This window comes from Delphinapterus leucas, chromosome 9 (genome assembly GCF_059928025.1).
Source record: "Delphinapterus leucas isolate spDelLeu-1000000601 "Yukka" chromosome 9, BTC_Dleu_Yukka2, whole genome shotgun sequence".
In the NCBI taxonomy this organism is placed as follows: Eukaryota; Metazoa; Chordata; class Mammalia; order Artiodactyla; family Monodontidae; genus Delphinapterus; species Delphinapterus leucas.
Window position 1 is genome coordinate 43964124 of NC_143137.1, and position 27767 is coordinate 43991890.

Sequence of the window (27767 nt, forward strand, 5' to 3'; positions counted from 1 at the left end):
ACTTAATATATGCCATGTCCATTTCTTCTAAAGATGTAGTAGCATTATACACACTTTCACTTTCTTTTATTTTGGGACATGTAACTTTTAAAAAATAATCTTTGTTTTCTTCTAGGTATAAGATATTATTCATTATAGAAAATTGAGAAAGTACCAAAGAGTATGAAGAAGAAAATACAATCACCTGTGATCCTATCATTTCTCTTTGATAACTATTACTTGATCTTTGGAATATATTTGATTCAGTCATGTCAGATGATTATTATACTATTGAATTTAGTTTGTTACTGGGTTGTTGTTGTTTTTTTCTGCTTTATAACAAAGTGAATCAGCTATACATATACATATATCCCCATATCTCCTCCCTCTTGCATCTCCCTCCCACCCTTCCTATCCCACCTTGTCACTGGTTTATTATTTAAAACTTTTGTTATGTGTATTCATAAGTGAAATTAGGTATCTTTTCTCTTTTTGTCTCTTTTTGAGAGACATTTGTTTCAGGGTTTTGTACTAGTTAGTTCATAAATGGCATTGGGTAGTTAACTTCTTTTTATGTGTTATAGTTTATATAGCATGGGAGCTGTTAAAGTTTGAATATAAAGTTAAAGTTTGAATATGTGAAAGTATAAAACCTGACCACAAAGCTTTTTGAAGGTCATTTTCTAATAAACTTATTTTTATAAGTTCTGTTCTAACGAGCACACATTCCATTGTTGGTTTTAGTTTGGTTTGGTTTGGTTTATTGAAGTATAATTGATTTACAATGTTGTGTTAGTTTCTTGTGTACAGCACAGTGATTCAGATATATTTATTTATGGATAGATAGATAAAGATATTCTTTTTCAGATTCTTTTCCATTATAGTTTATTACAAGATATTGAATATAGTTCCCTGTGCTATACGGGAGGACCTCATTTATTTTATATATAGTAGTTTGCTGATCCCAAACTTCTGATTTACCCCTCCCCCCCCAGCCCTTTCCCCTTTGGTAACCATAAATTTGGTTTCTGTGTCACACATTCCATTATGGAATGTACTATATGTTATCAAAACTTTTCTAAGATTAAATTAATTACTTTGGTTTACTATGTTGAGTTTATTAATAGAAAGGTTTTGAAAGGGTTATATTTTGTGTTTTCTTCTACTTATATACTTTAAAAACTCAAGTTATCAACCGCTGATATCATCCATATGATTTCAAATAATTCTTTGCTACAAGTTATTAGTTTATGAACTTGAATCTCAGTAATTTTCTTCATTGTTTTCTTACCTTATTACTTTTTAAATGAGTTTATTTAGCATAGCAAGAAGAAGGGATAGTACGTTCTCTTTGTACTCTCCTTTTAGATGTACTGGATATAATACATCAATAATAAAAGCCACTAATAACATAAAACTTTTTTACCATTTTTATTATAACCCATATCAAAATAACAATCCTAAACAATACTGTTTCTTTTCAACATATAGAATGCCAACTTTATGATGTGGAAGGAGTCCAGAATTAAAACAAAAGTTTTTCTTCTTGTTGCATTTCAGGCACAGAAATCCAGATATAATAAAATAGGAACAATAATTTCAGTGCTAAGCATCTTGAAAGATTAGAACATAGTACATTTGAGAGTTAGGAAAGACTTCCTTCATTTATGGTACTGTCTTACATCGGATTTTCTTGAACTTGACCGACTTATTGCAACACAAATGTCGTTTCCTCTAAAGGAGTTTACAGAATTTATTACTTTTTAAATAAGAAAGTAAAAAGATACAGACTGTGTCCAAGAACTTCATTTGAGTTTCTGAAAGTTGTTATTCAATCCTAGATTTTTGCGTAGAGTTTTTTTTTAATGTATACATATCAACAAAGATATATATTTTTTAATATATACATTTATTTTATTTATTTATTTATTTTTGGCTGCATTGGGTCTTCGGGCAAGCAGGGACTACTCTTTGTTGCAGTGCCCACGGGCCTTCCACTGCTGTGGCCTCTCTCGTTGCAGAGCTCCGGCTCTACAGCACAGGCTCAGCGGTTGTGGCATGTGGGCTTAGTTGCTCCAAGGCATGCGGGATCCTCCCAGACCAGGGTTCGAACCCGTGTCCCCTGCATTGGCAGGCAGATTCCTAACCACTGCACCACCGGGGAAGCCCTGCATAGAGTTTTTAAGAAATGTATTGAGATTAGAACCATAGGTTTTCCTCAGTTTATATATATGTGTGTAAATTCATAAATGCAGCAATCAACTTTGCTAACAGTCACCTAATAGGATAAGTCTTTGGAATTATTTTAAATGAGAGAAAAACTTATGAGAAAATCTTTACTTGCTGTTCATTTCCCCAACATATAATAATTAATTGTTTTCATCTCTGTTTTTGCTCCTTAAACATTTTAAACCATATTCATATAAACATTTATATCACCTTGTTTCAATTTTATTTTGAACAGTCACACTTTTAAAGTTAGTTGACTGTTGTCTTTTTCCGAGAAGTTTTGAGAGAAGTCAAATGCCTAGACAGGTGTTTTGTATGATTAAAAAAATGGTCTTTCTATTTACATCGTGCAACAATTAGCAGGAGCAAATTTGGCAAGAGTCCTTATAGAGAGTATTACATCTTACCTCCTACTGAATTGTCCTCCTTTTATGACTTTATTGTTTGGTTTGGAATAACTTCCTAGGGTGTCAAGCAAGTTCAGAATGAAGTTTAAAAATACATTCCACAGAGAAATGGTAATTGGATTATGGTAAATTAACTGTGAGTTAGTAGTTAAGTCATAGATTGGATTATTGAGAAATAACTACATACCACAGGTGTTATGTGGGATTATGAAATGATTTTTTTCATATATAACAATTAATATAATACCTTTATTCCCTTTACTCCCTGCCCAAAGATTAAAGGCAAAATCAATTAATAAGTTATTAAGATTTAAACTGATAGATTTTCTGTGGACTTTTTTGTTTTTTCATTATTTCAAAATTTTGAGAAACTTTTTTGATGGCACAATATGAAGTGATCATTTTTAGCTTTTCAAGTTAATTGAAAATTGACGGTATCTAAAAGTTTTAACAAGTTACTCTCAAGTACAAATGCGTATCCCTTTCTCCGTTGATAAAGACAGCCAGTTTCAGTGTTATAAGGGGAGAAAAATCTGCCAAATATTTGAGTCCTGTATGATTCTTTGCTCTTGGCATATCAATTTCAGGTTTAGAGTTTGCATCAGGAGTGATATGAGTAATTTTTGTTTCTATGACAGTAAATAAAGAAATTCCAAGGCAACAAGGCCCAGTCATTGTGTCCAGAGATGAAAGTCCACTGTGCTGCTAAAGAGACTGCCTTTATGACTTCTTTTATTCCTGGATCCTTTATGTCTCCTCTCAAAAAAAAAAAAGAGGATCCTAGAGCTATTTGAAACAAAATTCATTTTCTTTCATTCAGTACTTGTGTCCTTGTTCCTTTTCTATGGCACAGTTTCAAAACATTACTATTATCATACACATCTTTAGCCCTCTCATGTAAGTGTTATGCTTATAATATTGCTGATCAAGTAAGAAAAAAAGTCTTCCAGCTCACGTATGTAAGTAACAAGTGACTTCTCCCAGACGTTAGATTCCTTACCTATAATGAAGGGGGAAGTATTATCTTTCTCTTAAGGTTTTGCTGATTAAATTACACAGGCATACCTCGTTTTATTGCACTTTGCAGATATTGCATTTTTTTTACAAATCGAAGGTTTGTGGAAACATGCATCAAGCAAGTCTATCAGGACCATTTTTCCTATAGCATTTGCTCACTTCATGTCTCTTTGTCACGTTTTGGTAATTCCCGCAATAGTTCAAACTTTTTCATTGCTATCATATTTGTTATGGTGGTCTGTAATCAGTGTTCTTTAATGTTACTATTGCAAAAAGATTTTGACTTGCTGGAGGCTCAGGTGATCATTAGCACTTTTTAGTAATACATTATTTTTAAATTAAGGTATTCGCGGTTTTTTAGACATAGAGGGACACCCCACGAGACACACAATCCCACCCCCACCACGTATACCCACCTACTAAATGGAATTGAAAGGCTGAAGAAGTCCCCTATATGTTGTCAGGAAACAATGCTCATATTTCCTCTCTTCTCCACTCTCCTTAGAGTAGCTGGACAGAGCACTATCAAAGCCAAAGTCATCTATCCCTTAGAGACCAAAACATCCCTCTTGATAAGAAACTAGCCATCTTGGTTTTCATGCTGTAAAGTATTTTGTTTTGTTTTTAGGGTAAACTGGCTGAATTCCTTGCTTCTGTCTCTACTTTAGAACTATTGTTTAAAATAATCCATCCGTATAATGTTGACTGGTTCTGATTTTTTTTTTTAAACTTTCTTTTCCGATTATGGACATGATCGGTTCTACTACTATATCATTTTTAACAAGCCATTTTTTCCCCAAGGAACTCATTTATTTTATGAAGCTCAGAAAATAAAAATGGCCCCTTAATCCCATTACTGATACTGTCTTATGTATTCTACTTTAGACTTTCCTGTGCTTTTATAAAGATTTCTCCCCCAAAATTCGACTCTTGCTATAGATACTCTCATAACTCTTTTCACTCAATAGTAGATCATGTATGTCTCAGTATATATGTAAATATTAATCTCACAGAGCAGTACTGTATAGTGCTTTTTTTTTTTTTTTTGCGGTACGTGGGCCTCTCACTGTTGTGGCCTCTCCCGCTGCGGAGCACAGGCTCCGGACGCGCAGGGTCAGCGGCCATGGCTCACGGGCCCAGCCGCTCCGCGGCATGTGGGATCTTCCCAGACCGGGGCACGAACCCACGTTCCCTGCATCAGCAGGCAGACTCTCAACCACTGCGCCACCAGGGAAGCCCTGTATAGTGATTTACAGGCATGGATTCTGAAGTCACAGAGACCTAAATTTGAATCCATTTCTGCCACTTGCCAGCTACAAGCCTTAATTTATTCACCTTTAAAATGAGGATAATAATAGCACAAACCTTCTAGGGTTATGAAGATGAGATGAGATGAGGTATGTCAAGTGCTTAAAAGTATCTGGCACACAGTAAGCATACAGTAAATTTTAGCTATTTAGAATAATCATGTTTGAGAACTGTATAATTTTTTATGTGTTTACCCCAATTTATTCACCTCTCCAGTATTAATAAATATTTAGATACTGGGCATTTAGGCTGTTTACAATTTCCCAGTATTATAAAGCAACCCTGCAATATACACCCTTGCAACTAAATCTTTGTGTACTGTCTTATTTCCTTAGGACATAAAATTGGTGTGCCAAAGGGAATGTATATTTCTAAAGCTTTTAATAGTATTTCTAAATACTCCTCCAAAAAGGTTATGGAACTCTAACTCCAGCATTCTTTGTTATTTTTGTTGAAGATGATTTATCTGGAGTCATGTTTCAAAGAGATATCTTTAAAATTCTTATCATTACTAACCATATTAATATATTAAAGGACAGTTAAGTCGTCACATTCATGCATAATACAGAGGTGTTTTCAAAATGGATCACCTGGTTGCCCTTGAGCCTCCATTACTAGAATATAAAAGATTTTCCTCTAAGAGAAATGTTATGTTGGCAATCTTCTCATCTTATTAAGATAGCAATGCCAATTTTTAACATTTGGTAGGATACCAAGTTTGGTTAATTTGTTAGTGGCCTTTTTTAAAAGCTATTTTAAAATTTTTTGTGTTGTTTGTAATAGAGAATGCCACTTCACAAAGTTTGATTACTGAAATGTTTTGTGGGTTTGATTTCTCTTGAGCGTAGAAGAGAGAAGGCTGATATAAAAATTTATTTACGTAAGTGTAGCATAGCCATGTTTCTAATGATAAAGCTTCCCAGAGCCCGTAGCATAACTTATGTATCAGGACCTGCCACATGGTATTAGCATATTTAATCCTACTACTCAGGTTGAAAACAAGACTGATTTTTCTTTAAAGGTTGAAAATATTTTTCTTCACAACAGTTTGCTTTCATTTCCAGCAGGAAGGGAACTGTTTTCAATTTTTTTAACCATAAAAATTAGTTTTCATTGTGTTCAGATTTTTTAGTAGATCTATGCATGGTCTTGTTGAAATTTACAGTGTAGGAAAATATGAAGAAAAACATAAAAGTCACTTTAAATCCCACTGCCCTGCAATAAAGACTGTTAACATCTTACTGACCACACTTTTATGCATCATGTTTTTTTCACATGTCTTAAATGAACTAATCTTTTTAAAACTGTGAAACATACATAACAAAGTTTACCACTTTAACTGTTTTTGAGTGTACAGTTCGATGGCATTAAGTACATTGACATAGTTGTGAAACCACCACCACCATCCATCTCCAGAACTCTTTTTATCTTCCAGACTGAAACTCTGTACACGTTGAGCAATAGCTCCCCGCTCTCCCCTCCTCCAGCCCCTGGCAACCACGACCTACTCTTTTTCACTTTGTATTGAAATATAATATTCATACAGAAAAGTACACATACTACAAGTACGCTGCCAGCCAAAAAACACATGAGGAAGAGAGTGTTTCAAAGTGTTACTGTTGAGGTTCCTTTTTTCTTTGCAGAGCAAGTTGGCAGTGCTCTAATAGTATAGATTTACCTTCTCTTAACTGCCACATTATTTTATTTGATCATGTTCTGTAGACTGACTGGTGACTAACTCAGAGCTAGCAAGCCTGTCACCCAGAGCATAATAAAGCACTGTGTAGTGATGCGTCACAAGACTGTTTTTGCATAGCGCTTATTAGCCAAGGCTTTCGGAACCGCCCTCAGCTGCACCTTGTTCTATATTAGTACTCCTCAGACAGGAAGAATTTTCTTTTGCTGTGGTAGCTTGTCCGGTTACCTTCAGGGTAAGTGTGTACAGTTCATGTAAAAATGAGTTTCTCTTGTTTAACTTTATCTGATTCTTATTTGATTCTGTATCTTTTGAAATTTTAAGCATTTAAGCATCCAAATTAAGGAAATAAAAACAGAATGATCCTGTATAATGTAAAAGTTCTTTATAGTTTGCAAAGATATGAATATGTAAAACTTTGCAGTGTCTTGAGTCTCAGAAATTATAATTTGTAGGATCTAATTTTAAGAGCTTATTGTTTAAAAAAAAAGAGCTTATTGTTTCACACATAGATGTTAAAGAAAAGCAAAGTACCCTCAGAAATCTCTTTTCAAGGGGAAAAAAGATCCAATTTTGTTTTTCATTAGTTGTTGTGTGACTCAGTTTTGCTGATAGCCACATGCTTTGTGTACCTAGGGTTAGGAACTATTTATTATGGCTAATAATAAAGATAATTAATTTTTATTTTGTGCCCATAAGCATTATCCAGGATATCTTGGAATGGGTTTATACTGGTATGTTTTATAAATTAATAAAAGCTGGATTACTGTCTGTAAGGATTATAACACATTGTATATTGAAAATTAAGATTCAAACATATATATCACCATAATAGCCTAGAATGTTGTAGTTAACTTAGATTTAAATACTTGAATTTATTTTTTATAGTTAGCTAATGCAGCAGACCATTTCTTAAAGTAGCTTACTTGGTTTTTATTGGCAGCCTATATCCAAGCCCTGCATCTCTGGATGCTGCTTACTACCTATGCTGTTCTAGGACATATTCAAGGACAGAGGAACTCAGAGTACTCTAAGGGTAATCAGTATAAATTATCTACTTTCTGTGTGCCTTGGTTTACTCACCTTGAAAAACACTATTAGCTATTAGGTTAGTGGAGATGGGGAGGATAGATGAATAAATTCTAAGCTTTGAAATTGTGTATTTTCATAAGTATCTACAAAATTCTAACTGAGAAGCCACATTTTACTATTTAAGAAAATTGGTATAAATTGCCAATTTTTAAATAACTGGCCTTTGAAATCTATTTTCTTTTCTTCTACCACCTTGTCTTACCATCCCACCTTTTGCTATTCAGTTTCATTTTTGTTTTGTCTCTGTATCAAGAGAAAGTTTCATTTTCCAGTTTGTGTATTTTTTTTTCACTGCTGCCTTGAAAATCTAATTAGGGAGAATTCTTTAAATGCCCCCAAGAAATTGATTTTATAATGTTATACAAATAAGGAACTTATAGTTTGATTTTCCATGTGCTAATCACCCTAAAAAAGTGTCATTATTAAAAACCCAAGCTTAGGACAAGTAATATATGTTGCTGGAGATGGGCAGTAAGATATTTAGGACTGTTGCTGATACACTGTCCATACTGTAGTAATGCATACCTTTTCTTATGTAAGACGTATACAGTTTACCATTCAAAATTTCCTTAATTTATTGTGTAATTTAAATGTTTCTAAAAGTATCAAGCTTAAAGCAGAATCACAACTTTTTAAGCTAAGAATATCAATGAATTTAATCTTTTTTCACTTTCCCATAAGACAGTCAAGTGGGCCTTTAAAAGTATTCAATTTGCACTCAAATAGATACTTTAAAACTTGTATAAAGGCAAGTAAATTTTTTTCATGTAGATATAGAAATTTTCAGTCATTTTAATTTGTAAATAACTTCAAGGTGTAAAGAGAATCATCTCAGAATGAAATACCACGATAGCTAAAATCAGTTATCAAGTTTGTGCTATGCAAGTGAAGTTCTTCTTACCTCTTGCTTCAGTCTTTAGCTTGGTCCTACATGTTCCTTGTAATGAACACTGTTACAGTAGAGACCTTAACCTCACAGTGAAAGAACACAAAGTAATTATTTTCCAGTTTCCACATTTTCCAGTCCACATATAAAGGTTCCAAATACTTAAAACTTCAGAACTTTCTTAGTAGAGAGTTCATAGTTCAAGGGTGATATTTTCTATTTTTGAACATGTCTTCTACACTTGATGTGTTTTTTTCAGCAGCTTTTCTCTTGAAGCATCTGCAACAGATGACTGCTGGCAAAGTAAGCCAGAAGTTTATATACCAAGTATAGGTTTACAAGCCTATTGGTTTAAAAATATCCTGCCCTAATTTTCAATGTCTTCCTTAGAATAGCGCCAGAATGCTGACATTTATACCTTAGTCTTTACACTTCTATAATGATAGTGATTTTTCTATTAGGACTGCAGTGTCACTTCATGTGAGATTATCTTTGAGTAAGGATAAATTCTGGTCAGATTGCCAGTGAGGATTAGGAAGAATGAAATATCGTCATTGAAATTTGCAGAGTATCTAGTAAACTATTAGGTTTACTTATTAAAAATAATGTCCTAAAGTTGGCCATTAGCAGATTTCTGATCACTCTTTGTTTTCATTTGTATAAATAAAATAATGAAGAGACCATGAGAAAGATGATTAACTCCTTTACCTACTAACACTGGCTTTTTTTTTTTTTCCTTCTTCTTTCCTTTTCTACTGAACATGAATGAATGTTCCAAAAAGAGCCATACTTGGGGGCGGAGAGTGGAGAGGAATTGGGCTACTTGGCTATGTGTAACAAAAGACTTTAGATTCCCAGATATTAAAACGTATTCTTCACTACTTGAATTGTTTTCCTTCGAGCTTTTCAACTGTTTCAGAGTATGTGATATTTTTGTAAACTCCACTGTACTTTTTCACATCCTCCTTCCTCTTTTTCAAGGTAATAAAATGGTTTTATTTAAATAGTGCCTTCTGAGAAATCTAGAAATCCTTTTCAGATATTAAATATTGAAGAAAAGCCATAAGCATTTAATATTTTACGCTTTGGATTCTATAAATGAAGAAACAGACTTGCCAGGCAGTTTTGATGACAGTATTTTTCAGATGTGAAAAAATGGAGGTATCTTACTATTTGGAAATACTGTTTATTCAAATCTAAGATACCATCAGTTATAAGATCATCAACTTAACTAACAGCCTTTCTGAGAGGGGTGGGAAATACTTTTTTAAGTAAGATATTTCCCAATTTTATATATGTACTTTAAGTGGAAGGGGGTATGGATTTTAGAATTTGAGAAATTTTTTTTATGTCTGCTACACACATTTTAATTATAAAGAACACAGATCTAATGTTCAACTTCTATTACTAGAGTTTAAGAAAAAGTCAGTTTTTCCCTCTCAACTAACTTACCCTTTTTAAACAGTGCTTTTATTATAAAATTTTGCTTACCTGGAATAAAGTAAAAGTAAAGTCATTGGGCTTCCCTGGTGGCGCGGTGGTTGAGAGTCCGCCTGCCGATGCAGGGGACACGGGTTCGTGCCCTAGTCCGGGAAGATCCCACATGCCGCGGAGCGGCTAGGCCCGTGAGCCATGGCCGCTGAACCTGCGCGTCCGGAGCCTTTGCTCCGCAACGGGAGAGGCCACAACAGTGAGAGGCCTGCGTACCGCAAAAAAAAAAAAAAAAGTAAAGTCATTGAGGAACAAAACTAAATAATTTTCCCTAAGATTTATACTGCAAAAATGAAACTTAGTATAATGATAGGGTATTTTTTAAACTTTTGGTTTAACAAATAGATGCATATAAATTTCACCCAAAACCCTTAAATGATCATTCAATTACATACCTATTTTGTGCCAGACACTATGCTAGATTCAAACACAAGTCAGATCTTAGTCACATCATTTCACAAAATTAAAGATTTTAAAATGAGAAAATTGAAGAATAAATTTGACTTGTGTGGATTATGCTTCTCCTTACATTCTTATTCAGTAATAATAATGCATAATTTTCCCACAAACTTCACCCTTACATGTAGAGATGTTGATAAAGTGTTCTTGCAATAAAGCATTTTCTTGCAAATATACACTTCACTTTAATTCTATTCAAATCTTATTAACACCATATAAATTCTTATAGGACAGCTGCAACTTCTCCATACACAATTTTAACCCAAAACTTTGTGAGATAGAGTAAAATCTTTGCTGAGCTTCTTAGGAAAGAAAAAAAAAAAAATGCCTTCAGTAACTCGGTATTTCAGTCAAACCAAAAGCACCTTCCGGGTATGTCATTAACATAAAGGAAGAGACTAAAATGTATGTATGTCACTTGTACTTTTTTTCTCTCTCTTTCACTGTGACATCACCTGGGAAAATCCAGAAGATTGGATAACCGAGAAATGCCTAATCAAGATTCTGCTGTACATGTGAAAATGGTGGGTATTTGAATATTTCCAGTTCCATTTATTAATGGTGAATCTTCACCACTTTTACCTCTGTCTCTAACCAGATAATTAATTATGGGACTGTAACTGTATACAGATCTTTCTTCCCAATGTTAGACACACAGTAGAACTTCGAATGTTTGTTGAATTGAATTTCTTTGGAATTCTTTTTGCTTGAAATATAATGTGCATTCAAGTGTTTCTCGGCATATAAAATGATTACCCCGTTCCTTTTTGTGGTAAATTTTCCTTGCTCAGCAACAGCATACTTAAATCATACAACATGAGATCTTTTCTCTTAGGCCTCTGAATTAAAATGACCAGCATTTAAGAATTTTTAAAAACTTCTTGAACAGCAGTAGCTTTCATTGCATTATAGAAATTAGGATGAAGTAGGGAAAATATAGGCTTTGGCATCAGAACTGGCTTCAGATCTTAACTCAGTCCTTGATAGCTGTGATACCCTTGAATGAAGGCAACCATCTCACCTTTAAGAAATGGGTGTGAAAGCACCAACCTTGTGTTGTTTTCATTCATATCTTTTCCCAGCTTTATTAAGATATAATTGACAAATAAAATTACAAGATATTTAAAGTGTACAGTGTGATGATTTGATATGCATGTACATTGTGAAAGTTTACCCCATCTAGTTAACACATCCATGACCTCACAAATTTACCTTTTTTTTTTTTTTTGAGAACATTTGAGTTCTACTCTCTTAGTAAATTTCAATTTTGTGATAGTGTTAAACATTATGATCACCATGTTATACATTATATCCTCAGACCTTATTCATCTTATAATTGAAATGTTCTTATACATATTTAATGAAAAAGTATATATAAAGTACCTCATAGCACATAGTAAGCACTCAGTGAATGTGAATCTCCTATATTATGTTAGTAAGTGTTTTAGCTCTGTAAGTAGCATTTATTTGTATGTGTGGGGAAAATTATGTCCATCCTCCTTATTCATAAAAATTTTTTAAATCACAGTTTCCGTCTTTTAAAGAGGACAACTGCTCCATGATCTCTTTCGTATTTTCTCTTTCTGTCCTTTTTGTTGTTCTTCCTCTTCTCTATTTTTTCATCCTTTTTCTTTCTAGTTTTCTTTTTCTGGTTTGAGCCTATAAACCAGAACTTAGCATGCAAACAGCTTTGTGTCACAATTAGTAAATCTCTCATTTAACTTTCCTCATCCAATATGTGATGGGAGGTTAAAGTTGACTCAAAGTGCTGATTAAGCTTGTCATCAGTATACTTAGAGCTGTTAGGATAAAGCATATGAAATTGCTGATTTTTTTCATACATCAAATATAGTCCAATATTGGCAGTTTTGTATGGTTCAGCCTAATACTTGGACATGATCTTTGCATCCATTGCATGATTGACATTTGATTCATTGGTACTGAGCATGAACATCGCTGACTTAAATCATTCTAAACTCATTTTCTTTCTTGAGTTGATTTTCTTTTTTAAACCAAAATGAATACAAGAGACATAGGAAAGTCTTACCATATAATTTGTTGTTACCTGGATCCTAGAACCTTCTAACATGTGTCTCCTTTAGAAGCAAGTAGCAATGTAGTTAACCCACAATAACACTATTGAAGGAAAACAAGCCAAAAGATGATATATACTTAAATACTTTTTACTGTCATTGCGTGAATTTACACAATTTTTACCTTGGGTTTGCTTTTCTAAAAACATTGATACATCTTTTAAGTTGATATCTCCTTAGGATGTTATTCTTAACTGCTCATGACCTGAGTCCAAATCTCTCATTCCAGACTTTACACACACTCACACTCTTCTCCATGTACACTTAAGTTCTAGAAAAACAGAGCTATTTATCTTTTTCTCACATTAGACCCTGTACTTTGACCCCTCCCCAGTCTCAGCATACCCAAATCCTGCTTCACTCTGAAATCCTAGCTCCATCGGCCCTCCCTCCTTTGACCCCAGCAGAAGTAATCTCAATTTCTTCTGTTTCTCTGGTATTGTACTTGGACATCTTGGCAATGTATTAGTTATTTGGGTTCCTGTATTATAATCCATGTTAGAGAACATGCATTTGAGTATAAGATGTATATCTTACTAAAACTTCTGTATCTTTTACAGAGCTGCTTAAGAGAATGCCTTACAGTTAAAGACTATATGGTAAATGAAGGAAAGAATTTGGCCTACACTCCCTTAATGTGGAGACAGGCCAGATATGTGGTAGGCAGGAGAGACGGCTATGAATAAAATTTAGCAGTGCATAATCTTCAAAGTAAATCATAGAATCATCCAGGTATGTGAGTGAGTAAATGTACCAGTCTGAATAGATGGTTTTAAAAATCTACACTTTTTATGTCATCACATAAAAATTGTAGTGCCCACTCCTTTGTACCAGTAATGAAGACTTTTGCCTGTACCATATCTTAACATTGGAAAACAAAGAAAAAATATTTTCCCTGAGAGCTTCAGACAAAGATTCTTAAGTAATTCAAGCTAATTTTGATGTGGCTGTGTTTAGGAAAATTACAGGTAAACATCCTTAGGACAATTTTGTGACTACTATGCAGATATTCATTTATATCATCTCAGTGTATCCATAAGATAATATCAAACACTGTAATATTGCTATAGGGTTGTGAACAAAACTATATAACTTTGCAATCAATTTCTTTAGAAATCATGCATTCTGAATATGTAAGTAGACTAATAATTAGGAATTCATTTCATCTGTACAAATACAATATATTAAAGATCAGCCAGAATAAGTATATTTTAGGTTTTCCATAGTTATCTTTAGCATTGCTTCAGATTAGGCTCCAGTCAACCAGAATACCCTGATTCTTGTCAGGAAAGCTTCGCTCCCTCCCTAACATTTTATATTATAGCCTTAGAAAATGAATTTGTTTTCTTTTGCTCACAAATGATGGAAATTTTTAGCCCCTTATTTTTCATAAAATTGTATTATCAAATTGGAAAGTTTTCAAAAAATTTAAAATAACTTGCCCTTCAAATTTCAAGTATCATTATTTTATGTACCACCAAAGAGGAAGGTGTATTCTGTCCAAGAGGAATATGAGGAAGGGATTTGAGGAGGTAACAAAAGTATGTGACATATGATGAAATGCATACTCCTGCAGTGTGCTTCATAATGTTCTGATATTCTGATATTCATTGACAAATTTCATACATAAAATTGTATTTCTTAGGCTGTATTCTAAAATATTTGAGTAAAATGTCCAATATCTCAAGTTCCTGAGAAGTATTTATCATATACTTTAGTAATATTGTATGTGTATTGTGGAAAGGGGTGTGTGTGGTGTATTACCATATAGTCCAAGGCAAGTATAATTATAATTTTTTTATTTCTTATGCCGGTGTCCTCCATCCTGTCGTGTTCTCTGGAGAAAGTAGCTGCCCTTCCATCTGTTTTAATCACTGGTATTTCACCCTAGTACTGTTTGAGTATTCGCTACTCATTTATCTGAAAATGAATGGTTATATTTTGTGCAGAAGCAGGGATATGAATGCCTCTAGCCACTGGTTCTCTTTATTTTCACTGTCAAATAAACCAATCTAATAGTTGTTTAGCCTAGCAGAAACCAGCCTACTTTGAAGTCCTGTTTAAACATGGCTTTTTAAAATTAAATGTATTGGGGCTTCCCTGGTGGCACAATGGTTGAGAGTCCACCTGCCAATGCAGCGGACACGGGTTCGTGTCCCGGTCCGGGAAGATCCCACATGCCGCGGAGCGGCTGGGCCCGTGAGCCATGGCCGCTGAGCCTGCGCGTCTGGAGCCTGTGCTCCGCAACGGGAGAGGCCACAACAGTGAGAGGCCCGCGTACCGCAAAAAAAAAAAAAAAAATTAAATGTAATAGTAACTTGCTTGAGGCAGGACATCTTCCTCAGTATCGACACACTGAAACAAAATGTCTAATTTTCTTGGCGAAAATACAGTAGGTGACATATACCCTCTATTGCTTTCATCAACGGGTTAGTTATCGAATCAAGCATATGCTGGTTGTTATGCATCTGCCAGTTAAGGCAGAAGTAAGAGCAGAATTTAGTTAGGGGATCATTTACTAGCTAAGGTATTTGTAAGGGAACAACAAAAGTGATATTCCAAAACAGCAGTGATTCCTAAAACTCAACAAGAAAACGGTATAAGCATCATGTCATCATATCTCTAGCTTCTCCTGTCTGACACAAAGTAGACACATGGTAAGTATTTATAAAACAAGTGAATGGATATTAATGAATGAAAAAAAGGAATGTAGGGATAAATGCCTATTGGTTTTTCTCATCTATAAAAAATTACAATAAAACAGTGATTTATTTAGATGATTTAAATAACCTTTATTCTTTTGAAACCCTTTAAAGTACATTTAAATTAAAAAGATCACTGTATGAAGGTTAGTTGCATTGCAGGTTATCCTATCCTATTTAAATATGGCTTTTTAAAATTAAGTGTATTATAAGTCCAGGTCTTTCATTCATGAAGAAAATTTTAATGTTCCCACTTCTCTTTCCTGTACACTCTGTATTCATCCTCCAGTCTTAGGAAAACATTTTAGCTTTTTTTCTGATTTTCTAATTTTGTCCATTATGTAGCGACAACATGGGACCTAATAGACGTAACTGGTCAGACTCTCTTGTAGCAGACATACAAGGTCTGGGGAATTTTTCATAACTGTGTCCATAACACACATGAAATATGTTAATATTGGTGATAACACACCCATAATAATAGGATATAAAGTAAATAAATATTATCTGATACAAACCACTATAGAATCTTGATTTGAGGTTCATTTTCTTTTTATACTGTGAGCTGACTATTAAATGATTCATAGTTTCCTTCCCCCAGTCTTCTTGTACAGCTGTAAGAGCACTGTGCTGGTGCTGATTTTACTCTGATCAAACTCTGATCAATTTCATTATATCTGTGATATGGTAGAAAAGAGAAACAATATTTATATAACATTAAATTGTTGAGCAAAACTGAAGCCTGCATAAACCAGCCTAGTGGCAGCTTCTAAGCCCAGGTGGTCTAATACCTAGTAGGGTCTTAACTTGAAATAAGTCCATTGTAAAATTTATGCCAAGAACAATGAAGTTTGGGGGGATATAGTACAATAAAGAAGCAAAGATCTTGAGGCAACTTTTCAAATTAAATACATTAATATTAATTTCAAAAAGTCAGATGCAAGGACTTCCCTGGTGGTGCAGTTGTTAAGAATCCGCCTGCCAGTGCAGGGGACACGGGTTCAAGCCCTGGTCCAGGGAGATTCCTACATGCTGTGGAGCAAACTAAGCCCGTGTGCCACAACTACTGAGCCTGCGCTCTAGAGCCCGCAAGCCACAACTACTGAGCCCACGTGCCACAACTACTGAAGCCTGCGTGCCTAGAGCCCGTGCTCCGGAACAAGAGAAGCCACCGCAATGAGAAGCCCATGCACCGCATTGATGAGTAGCCCCTGCTCACCTCAACTAGAGAAAGCCCGCGCACAGCAATGAAGACCCAACACAGCCAAAAATAAATAAATAAATAAAATATTTTTTTAAAAAAAAGAATGCATTTTTTTTTAAAAAGTACTGTTAAAACTAAGGTATTTACTTAAAAAAAAAAAAAAGCCAGGTGCAAAAGTGTGTAATGAGAATGAGATAAATTATGTGCATATACATGCAGGATTGCAATCATAAAAATTAAAATAATGGAAAATTGATTTAAATGTTTACTTGTTTATCCTTGGGCAGTAGAATTACAGGCAATTTTTATTTCTTTATACTTTGGTTTTTTTCTGTGGTAAACATGCATGACTTTTATAATTAGAAAAATTGCATTTTCTGATAATGTATTACAAATGTAGTTTTGCCTTAATCTTCTAGATGGAAACTACTGATGTGCTTTAAAATTTTTTGTATAAATGGCAACTTGATATGGTGGTTTGCTTTTTTAAAAATAATGCCCCAACATTTTTACATCTTTAAAGAATATAAGCTTTTTATATTATTCTGCTTAGTATCAAAGGAACCTAGGGAAAAAGGAATTAAAAATAGTTAATTAATTTCTTTGATTTTTAGATGCCAGAATTCCAGAAAAATTCAGTTCGCATCAAGAATCCTACAAGAGTAGAAGAAATTATCTGTGGTCTTATCAAAGGAGGACCTGCCAAACTTCAGGTGAATAATTATCAAGAAGCCTTAAGTATTAAACCTTTATTTTTCATGTTCAAGCAGACTCATTCATCCTATGTGTTGCTACAATCTAAGTAAAGAAAGTTTCGATAGCAAGCTTCGCCCATCCTTTTGGAATGTAAAATCTAAGAGATATATCTAGAATTGGTCTAAAATACTCAGAATGACCCACTGGAAACAAACAAAATTAGTAGCCTTGAGATAAATTTAGCTTTTCTTTAATATTAAGTGCTAAGCTAACTAGTGCTATGCATAAGTATTAAACCATCTTAAGTAAAATATTAATATTAATAATATAGTATTCTTTAAAATGTGTACAGTTTCAAGTTGTTCTTTTAATTTAATTAATCACAGTAGTTCAGGACTTTCCTGGTGGCACAGTGGTTAAGAATCTGCCTGCCAATGCAGGGGACACAGGTTTGAGCTCTGGTCCGGGAAGATCCCACATGCCTCAGAGCAGCTAAGCCCGTGCGCCACAACTACTGAGCCCGCGCACCGCAACTACTCAAGTCTGCACGCCCTAGAGCCCATGCTACACAACAAGAGAAGTCACCACAATGAGGAGGCCGCGCACCGCAATGAAGAGTATCCCGTGTGCCGCAACTAGAGAAAGCCTGCATGCAGCAACGAAGACCCACCGCAGCCAAAAGAATTTTTTAAATAAAACAAATCATAGTAGTTCAAAGTAAAATGTAACTTTATTAGGAGATAGATAACTTTTATTTTAATTCTTTCCTTTTTTTTTAAAGGAATGTTTTACGTGTAAATTAAATCAACAGTCTGGATATTCAGTAAAAACTTACTCTTTTTTTTAAACATTTCTGAAAAAATATTTAGCCCAGTCTCCTAAGTTTCAAGAGTTGGTAAACTGTTGCTACGTATCATTCATTCATTGGTAGAGTTTACCTAAATAGACAAGTTAACTCAAGAATGTAACAGTTTCAATAACGAAAAGCTTCATATAGTTTGCTTCCACTGCATTTTTGTACATTGACCAAGTAGGTTGAAATTGTGCAATGTTTTATTGCTGTCAGGAATAGTAACCATATTACCTGTGAGTGCAAATTCCTATACCGATTAGTCAGATTTTATTTGGCGACAGTGCTGGGGCACTTAAGGTTCACCTTGTAGTTATGGAAATTCTCAGGACTTGATATATGAACTGCATTAGAAATCTCAGTGTAGACCGAATAACCTACAGTGGAGGGCAGGGACGGAACACAGTCTTATGCCTCTAGGAAATGTGCATTAAGTGTCTGGCCTTGGTGGCTGTAATTTCGTAATGCCTTTTTCCCTTTTCTTACAGATAATAACAGACTTTGATATGACACTGAGTCGATTTTCCTACAGAGGGAAAAGATGCCCATCATGTCATAGTAAGTGTGGCATTCATAAACAAATTTATGAAATTAATCATTATTTTAAATTCCTTTTCTACCTGTATTATCTATGAGATTGCTTGGGGTTTTTTCTTCTTTATGGACATTGAAAGTGAGGGAGCCTTATTATTTTATTATTATATTTTTAAGATTTGTTTTCCCCATGTTACGTAAATGGCTGTTTTCCTGTATGGTTTTGGTTGCAAGAGGAATGAAGACTTCTGAAATTTTTCTCCCAAATGTGGTCTACTCAGGAAATATTTAAATGAATTTAAACTTTGAATTAGCCTAAAGAAATAGATTTATCAAATGCTTTGTGTTTTCTAGGAATGTTACTAAATTTTTGTGTCATTGATAAACTAAGTAAAAGAGTGAGTTACTAAATAAATACCCAGTTAAAATCTGTTGTTAGGATAATATACCTTTTTTGGTTTCCAAACTTGACAGTGAGTTTTTAAAATAATACTCTTTAACCTGATATAAGCCCTCTCACTAACTGTTGGAACATGTGTAATTCGACAAATCATTGATAATTTATTTTTTAAAACTACTAAAAATTGTACCCTTTGGCCCAGTAATTCCTCTCTGGAGAATTTCTAATCAAGTAATCCCAAATGTAGGAAAAAAGCTTTAGATCCAAGGTTTAGATTTTAAAACCATTAGATTCTCTAGGAATGCCATGTGAATTACAGCACTAACACCAAAAGTTGTAATGACCATGCTACTTGACTTGGCATTTAAGTTAAAAGTAATGTTATTTATAGAACTAGTAGCATCAGAGTATTTCTTTTCTTTTTTTAAATTTATTTTTTAATTGAAGTATAGTTGGTTTACAATGTTTAGTTAATTTCTGTTGTACAGCAAAGTGACTCAGTTATACATATATATACATTCTTTTTTATATTATTTTCCATTATGGTTTTTCCCAGGATATTGAATATAGTTCAGAGTATTTTTTTTAATGCCTAGTTTGCTTTCTTTCTTTAGATGTCATTGACAACTGTAAGCTAATTACAGATGAATGTCGAGAAAAGGTAAACACTAACTATAATCCAGAGTTACTCAAAAACTTCATTACCCTTTTTGCTGAGAGTTTTTTCAGGTTCATTCATACAGACAAGAATGGTTGCAAAGTGCTTATAGCCATATCTGGCACATAGTAAACACGCACAGATCTTAGGTTTATTGTATGGACTATATGCTCCCAACTTATTTTAATGAAAAAATTAACAGTAACTTTTTAACAATAACAATAAAACTTACATGAGAAACTTTTAATAGATTACCAAAATATTCTGGTGTCCTTACATTAACTGGAGAATTAAAACAAAAATACTGTGATGGAAATTCCCTGGCCATCCAGCGGTTGGGATTCCGAGCTTCCAATGCAGGGGGCACAGGTTCGATCTCTGGTTGGGGAACTAAGATCCCACAAGCCTTGCAGCCAAAAAAAAGTACTGTGGTTTTATGTATTTTGTCCCCTTAAATTGATCAGGAAACTGGCTCAGTTCTCTACTTCCTTGAGTAAGTGTCTATCTGTGTCTATTTTAACAAATAAGACTCCAAATATGAATCAAATTGAATACTTTCATAGGAGAACAAGAGTTTTTTGGTAGTGATAATTTGATTACTGGTTTCACTGAATTACTGACCTGAAAGTACTTTAAAAAAGCAAGGTAACTTTTTTTAAAATTATTATTTATTTTATTTATTTATTTTTGTCTATGTTGGGTCTTAGCTGCTGCACGCAGGTTTTCTCTAGTTGCGGCGAGCGGGGGCTACTCTTTGTTGCGGTGCGCGGGCTTCTCATTGAGGTGGCTTCTCTTGTTGCAGAGCACAGGCTCTAGGCACATGGACTTAAGTAGCTGTGGCACACGGGCTCAGTAGTTGTGGCTCACGGGCTCTAGAGTGCAGGCTCAGTAGTTGTGGCGCACGGGCTTAATTGCTCCGCGATATGTGGTATCTTCCCAGACCAGGGCTCGAATCTGTGTCCCCTGCATTGGCAGGCGGATTCTTAACCACTGCGCCACCAGGGAAGCCCCCGAAAAAGCAAGGTAACTTTTTGCAGGTATATTTAGTTATATGTAAACTAAGACCAACAAAGATGTCTTCAGTGGATCTATGCATTAGTTAGGCATGATCTAATCTTTACCATATAAAGCAGTTTGTGGAAAACACGTGCTTACATTGTTTTGCTTTCTGTAAAACTAAGCAGCTTAATGACAACTCTGTAGTCTTAATGATTGTTATTCACTTATTTCTAGTTACTGCAACTAAAGGAAAAGTATTATGCTATTGAAATTGATCCTGTTCTTACTGTAGAAGAGAAGTACCCTTATATAGTAGAGTGGTAAGTGTGTATTCGGTGATGGGAGGTTTAAAAATATAAAATAACATTACAGTTACAACTAATGGTTTTCCCATGTACTGTATATAAATAGATTCATAGATTATCCAGTGAGTTAGAGCAGTGATTAAATATGACAAAATGAACTCGAATTCTCTAATCACCGCAACAGTCTAGAATTTGTTTTGTTAATATGAAGATCAGTGGGAATAAATTTAAATCCTGCATTCAAGCCTTAAATTAAAAAGAAGAAAAATTTTTTAAGTATATGGACAGATGTGGCTGAATGTATAAAGAAAAAGAATTAGGATTTAAGTTGACTCTGAACTTAGTTGGAGCCAGCAGGTGACATAGTTACTGAGAAATGAGCCTCTGATGTTGGTCGCATTAATCAAAATGCAGCATTCCAAGCAGACCACAGTGGAAGCATTGTGTTGAGTCCTGGGAGAATGCTATTAAGAGAAATGTTGACAAACTTAGTCTGTGTCAAAGGAGTCCACTAAGATAATCACAGGAATTGGAGCCATCCCATTTGAGGAAGATTTTAAGGAATAGAGAGGATGCTTTGATTTGAGAAGCAACAACTTGTGGTTTTCGTCTCAAGAGACTAGGAATGATGTTACTGGTTTTCATTATCCCATTACCTAACCTGAATACATTGCACACTTAATTAGTGTTTATGGTATGAAACACTGAAAAGAGGTTAGACTTACTCTACATGCCTCTCGGAACAGAACTAGACTTGGAAGGCTTAAGCCAACTGATTTCAACATGGTGAAAGAAAGGACTGTCCAGCAATTAGAATTTTCTAGCAATGGTATAAACTTCCCTGGGAGAATGAGCTCACTAACATGATGGGAGCTGACTCAGAGAGGAGGGTCACTTAGGAATATTATAGGTGGATTTTTAGATATCAGCTAGAGAGGTTCTAAAGGCCTATTATACTGAGATGCTATAATTATAGGTGGTTTTATGTAATTACAAAGCACCTATATATAAAAATTTCCATAGCAAGAATTTTCTCCGGCTCACTAGGCAACATCTTCAGTACTTCGGCTCTTCATGAAAATTCAGACCACAAACAGGTGGGAAAAAATGGCTTAGCTCTAATTCTCACTGCAATCGGAGAAATGATTTTGCCTCCCTAGCTTCAATTCAGTTTTATCTGTAGACTGAGGACAGAGTTACACCTTGTATCCTTTCATTATCTTATTAACACATTTAAATTAAACCAGACTTCGAGAACTGGGAAATACAGTAAGAACATGCATATCACATTTCGAGACACGTGGGGTATAACATTCATTAGTGATGAATTTAAATCTCTAAAATTTAAATTCAAAATTACGATAAATGAAATGCTCATTTTCTCATACTGAAGAATGCTTTTTAATAAAGATAATAGTCTTAATTTGCTTTAATTGATATTCTCTTTTTCTTTGATAATTGATATTCTCTTTATACTTTCCAGGTATACTAAATCACATGGTTTGCTTGTTGAACAGGCTTTACCAAAAGCCAAACTTAAAGAAATTGTGGAAGAATCTGACATTATGCTCAAGTAAGTTTCTCGGGTGTTTTTTTTGTTGTTATTAATTGTCTACGGACTTGAACTGTTGTTATATATGTATTCAAGTGTGTTTTTTTATTAAAATAATCTATAAAATATCACCTATAAAAACATATCCAAAATATGCCACCTATCATAAAACAGTGGTAAGATAAGGAATGTAGAATGACATATTAGATAATTTCAAGACTAACTTAAAAATTTATGAAACTAAGACCATTTTGAAATATTTTAGCAAAATACTTTTGAAAGACGTGAAATATGAAAGGAATGTTTATAAATCAACTTGAAAAGGATTTTAAGCTCATAAGTCTGTTTCTGTTACATGATCTGCCTTCTGAATTCTCAAACTCCCCTTGAAAACTACTATCTCTAGGAAAGGCGGATATGTTTTAGCAGGTAATAAAAATATCTGTAATATATGAATTATATAAACTTTTTTTTTTTGTGGTACGCGGGCCTCTCCCTGCTGTGGCCTCTCCCGTTGTGGAGCACAGGCTCCAGACGCGCAGGCTCAGCGGCCATGGCTCACGGGCCCAGCCGCTCCGCAGCATGTGGGATCTTCCCGGACCGGGGCACAAACCCGCGTCCCCTGCATCAGCAGGCGGACTCTCAACCACTGTGCCACCAGGGAAGCCTTATAAACATTTTTAAGCTTATTTTCAGTACTGTTTACCACCTCTTAAATTTTTCAATTCATTGGGTGAATATGATGATATTTCTTTTTTTCTCTTTTTTTTTTTTTTGATGATGCTACATTTTAAGGTAATCTGCTTCTAAGGAGCAAAGCATTAAATTGTCAGAAAGAGTGTGAGGACAGCTAGTAAGTATTTCATTCCTTTGTAAGCAGCTTAACCTATAGTGCATTAAGAGTAAAATGAGTTTTGATTTTAAGATCAAGACATTACCTATGGCTGCCACATCTTAGGTAAGAGAGATGCCAGATGTAAAGAGAATACACCACTCTGCTTTTCTTACAATAAGGAGTAGATGAGTAAGATGACAAGCAGGAGGTCTTCCAGCTCACCTTTTGTGGGTTTTTCAAGGTGTGCTTCAATTATTTGCTGTAAAATGATATACATTCTGAACTGTAGGTTTATATCCATATTCAGTGCAAGTCTAAAATCATCTAATTTGTACTGTTAGAATTTATTGAAAGGAGGATAAAAAGCTAACCAGTTTGAAAAACTTGCAGTAGTGTCATAGACAACAGTAACAGCCCTCTTGGGCAGTATTTTGAAATGAGAATATAAATGAGCCATAGAGTCAAGTAGAAATATTTAGCTTTTATAACTTCTAGGTGAAAAGGAGATATACCTTGCTCTTTAACACTCACTTCTTACCTCCATCTTACAGGGAAGGATATGAGAATTTCTTTGATAAGCTGCAACAGTACAGTATTCCTGTGTTCATATTCTCAGCTGGTATCGGTGATGTACTAGAGGAGGTTATCCGTCAAGCTGGTGTTTATTATCCAAATGTCAAAGTAGTGTCCAACTTCATGGATTTTGATGACAACGTAAGAATAGCAAATCATTCTTCATGATTAATTTTAGTATCAGAAAATATTTTAATCGTGTAAATGCATTTTAATTTATTATTTAATGTATATTCATTAAACTAGGCCAAGTTGATAGGCCTGCTCTGGAAATCATCATCTCTCCCAGGGTTATATCTATATCCATGTTTTAAAAATAATATACCAAAAATAATAATAATAATAATAATATACCCTTCTGTTTCTGAAGCTGCAGACTAATAATAAAATAAGTAAAACTTCTTTTAAAGTAATTTAATGCAGCAATTCTGAACACTTAATATCCATAGATGGGGAAAAAAAGTGAATTAGAACTGACATTATTTGAATGAGTTCTAAGAAAGACAATATATTATGACATACATAAAATGAGACCTTTTGGTTGGGAAACAAATGAAAAGTAAAAATTGGGTTTTCAAAGCATTGTGCTTTCAGTGGTTTTCAATGGTTTTTCAATGGTTTTCAATGCATTTAAAGTGGTCTCTAGGAAGTCATTAACTTCTCAGAGCCCTTCTTACCTATCATGAATGTAAAAATACAACAAGTAGAACTTGCAGAACCTATTGTTTCAGAGGATTTATATTTTTAACAGGGGCTGCTCAGAGGATTTAAAGGAGAACTAATTCATGTGTTTAACAAACATGATGGATCCTTGAAGAATACGGAATATTTCAATCAACTAAAAAACAATAGCAACATAATTCTGCTGGGAGACTCCCAAGGGGACTTAAAAATGGCAGATGGAGTAGCCAATGTTGGACACATTCTGAAAATTGGATATCTAAATGATAGAGTAAGTATATAGATGTGATTTAATTTTCTTTAGAAAAAAATTAGGATAAAACTTTATAGACAATCGTTACCAAAGGTGCCTGAGAAAGTAGTTATTTTAGAGACTTTTTCTTTTTTAAATTTATTTATTTAATTTATTTATTTTTGGCTGCGCTGGGCCCTCGTTGCTGCGCACGGGCCCTCTAGTTCGGCGAGCGGGGGCCACTCCCCGTTGCACTGCACGGGCCTCTCATTGCGGTGGCTTCTCTTGTTGTGGAGCACAGGCTCCAGGCGCGCAGACTTCAGCAGCCGTGGCACGTGGGCTTAGTAGTTGTGGCTCGCAGGCTCAGTAGTTATGGCGCATGGGCCTAGTTGCTCTGCGGCATGTGGGATCCTCCCAGACCAGGGCCCAAAACCGTGTCCCCTGCGTTGGCAGGTGGATTCTTAACCACTGCACCACCAGGGAAGCCCCAGTTATTTTAGAGACATTTTGATTTCTCTTTATCCCTTTACTTTTGTAATGATTAAAGGAGTTGGTATGTACATATGCATGCTATAGGGGAGGGAGAGTGTACATTCTAAATGAGGCATCTCTGACCTCTCCCCACTAGAAGCCCATATCATTCCCTAGTTGAGAATCAAAAATGTCTCTAGACATTGCCAAATGTTCCTTGGGCACTGTCTCCCCAGTTGAGAACCACTGGGCTAGAGAGAAATCATTTCAGAAGAAAAGCCACCATGTGGGAAACTTCCTATATCAATGAGTTTTAAAATTTTGAAAGTATTTCTTCATTTCAAAGGTTTTATGAAAGCAAATTAATTTACAACATTTTACCCAAAAGATTTAACATAGCAGTGAGATTTATACTGAGATTATTTACTTCTCCCCCCTGCATATTAATTTAATTTTTGTGATTTTTTTGGTTGTTGATTAGGTGGATGAGCTTTTAGAAAAGTACATGGACTCTTATGATATTGTTCTAGTAAAAGATGAATCATTGGATGTAGCCAACTCTATCTTACAGAAGATTCTATAAACAAGCATTCTTCAAGAAGACCTCTCACCTGTGGGTACAATTGATGCAAGAGCTGCTCATCTGTTCATCTTGTTAAAAGATTTTATCTATAATATATTCTTGATCTTGAAGTTTTTCCTCTATATTACAGAAGTATTTTCAGATTGATTGAATCCATCAACTGGAAGCTCCTTTTTCTCCATCTCTCTCAACACACTCCTCACTATATTTTTTAACAGATTAAAAAAAAACTTAGAGCAAAAATTTGAAGAATAACTCCCTACATTTCCATAGTGAATTTTGTAGCTTAATGTTATTATGACATTTTTGAGAAGTCTTTTTACATTGGGAAAGTTTGTAGACGTTTAAAAAGTTTTATGAAATGGTGAAATAACGTGCATGATTTTAAGTGTTGTCATTTTTATAATTTGGGTGAATTATGCTGATGGTATTAATCATCTCCTAAAATTGTGTTACGTTTGGTTATTTTGTTTGGTGAAAATCGATATTTACCAAAAAATATTGGCATTTGATGTTTGAAAAAAAATCTATTGGTATCTACATGCTACTAATCATTACAAAATGTTCTATATTGAAGCACTGATGATAAAAATGAAATGAAAAGCCTTTTTAACTCTGTCAAGACTATTATTATTCATTTAGCAAAACCTGCCATGTTTTTGTGTGTGATGTATGACTCCTAATGTCCTTGTCATAGTGGCTATTTAGATTATTTTCAGATTTACACACTATAAAAATAAAAAGATTTTTGTAGAGAAAATTTAATCTGTTCTTCAGAAAATAATGGGGCCTAGGAAAGTTGTTTTCCCCCATTGAAAATATTAGTAAAAGAAGTACTATATTGAAAGTCTAAACGTTTCAGAAACAGCCATAGGCAGAAAACAAAATATAACTGGGTCTCATGCTGACTAAAACAGAGTACTTCAGGGTTAGGAACTGACATTCCTCTGTGCAGTCTGACTTCCCATTCTGAGTTTTGGCTGCCCCATAATGGCTTACACAAGGCTTAGACTTGCCATTGTGATAAATTTTTTTTTAATAAATTTATTTATTTTATTTATTTATTTTTGGCTGTGTCGGATCTTCGTTGCTGCGTGCGGGCTTTCTCTAGTTGCGATGAGCAGGGGCTACCCTTTGTTGCAGTGCGCGGGCTTCTCATTGCGGTGACTTCTCTTGTTGTGGAGCACGGGCTCTAGGCGTGCAGGCTTCAGTAGTTGTGGCTCATGGGCTGTAGAGCGCAGGCTCAGTAGTTGTGGCGCACGGGCTTCGTTGTTCCACGGCATGTGGGATCTTCTCGGACCAGGGCTTGAACCCATGTCCCCTGCATTGGCAGGCGGATTCTTAACCACTGCGCCACCAGGGAAGCCTACCATTGTGATAAATTTGACCCTGACTTCTAGCCCTTGAACTGCAGAGTCTATTGGTTTTCTTAGCATGTGAGCTGTGATACAGACAAAGCATGATCCAGCTGGTTCTGGACATCTAGTGTGGTCAGTAATCTCTAGTCCAGTCAAATATGGTAGGGAGGCAAGGTCTTGTGATGCAAACCTTTTTCCTGCAGCCCATCCTTATCTTCCATCACTACTTCTCCTTTTTATAATAAACAGTGAAACAAAGTACTCGGTGGCACAAAGTAGACTGTTCCCTTCTTGGGTATTTCCAGAATGGAACTCAAAACCAAGTTTCTTGCTTTAAAGCAGATAGCATGGCATGGGAGTATCAATTACCTGGAGGACTTTTTCACATAGAAAAAGTTGGGAATCCCTTATCTAATGAGAGCTCTTTACTCCTGTATTTGCTATTAGAGCTTGCCATATTGGCTATTTTCCAAAGGA

General features: G+C 34.8%; 1 protein-coding gene across 7 annotated transcripts in view; it reads left to right on the forward strand.

The window, feature by feature from the left end:
* Positions 1-26996, forward strand: part of NT5C3A (5'-nucleotidase, cytosolic IIIA) — a 41126-nt gene extending 14130 nt beyond the window's left edge. Inside the window, exons 1-12 of one of the 7 annotated variants that reach the window (XM_089917031.1) lie at positions 1057-6871; positions 7580-7672; positions 11034-11088; positions 13218-13256; positions 17178-17276; positions 18598-18667; positions 19658-19704; positions 20935-21020; positions 22489-22578; positions 23944-24106; positions 24717-24917; positions 25831-26996. In XM_089917031.1, coding sequence (XP_089773157.1) covers positions 11053-11088; positions 13218-13256; positions 17178-17276; positions 18598-18667; positions 19658-19704; positions 20935-21020; positions 22489-22578; positions 23944-24106; positions 24717-24917; positions 25831-25932 — 933 coding nt within the window. In that variant the 5' untranslated portion in view covers positions 1057-6871; positions 7580-7672; positions 11034-11052 and the 3' untranslated portion in view covers positions 25933-26996. The other 6 variants (XM_089917030.1, XM_089917032.1, XM_022583801.3 and 3 more) reach the window with 6 other exon arrangements.
* The last annotated feature ends 771 nt before the right edge of the window (positions 26997-27767 follow it).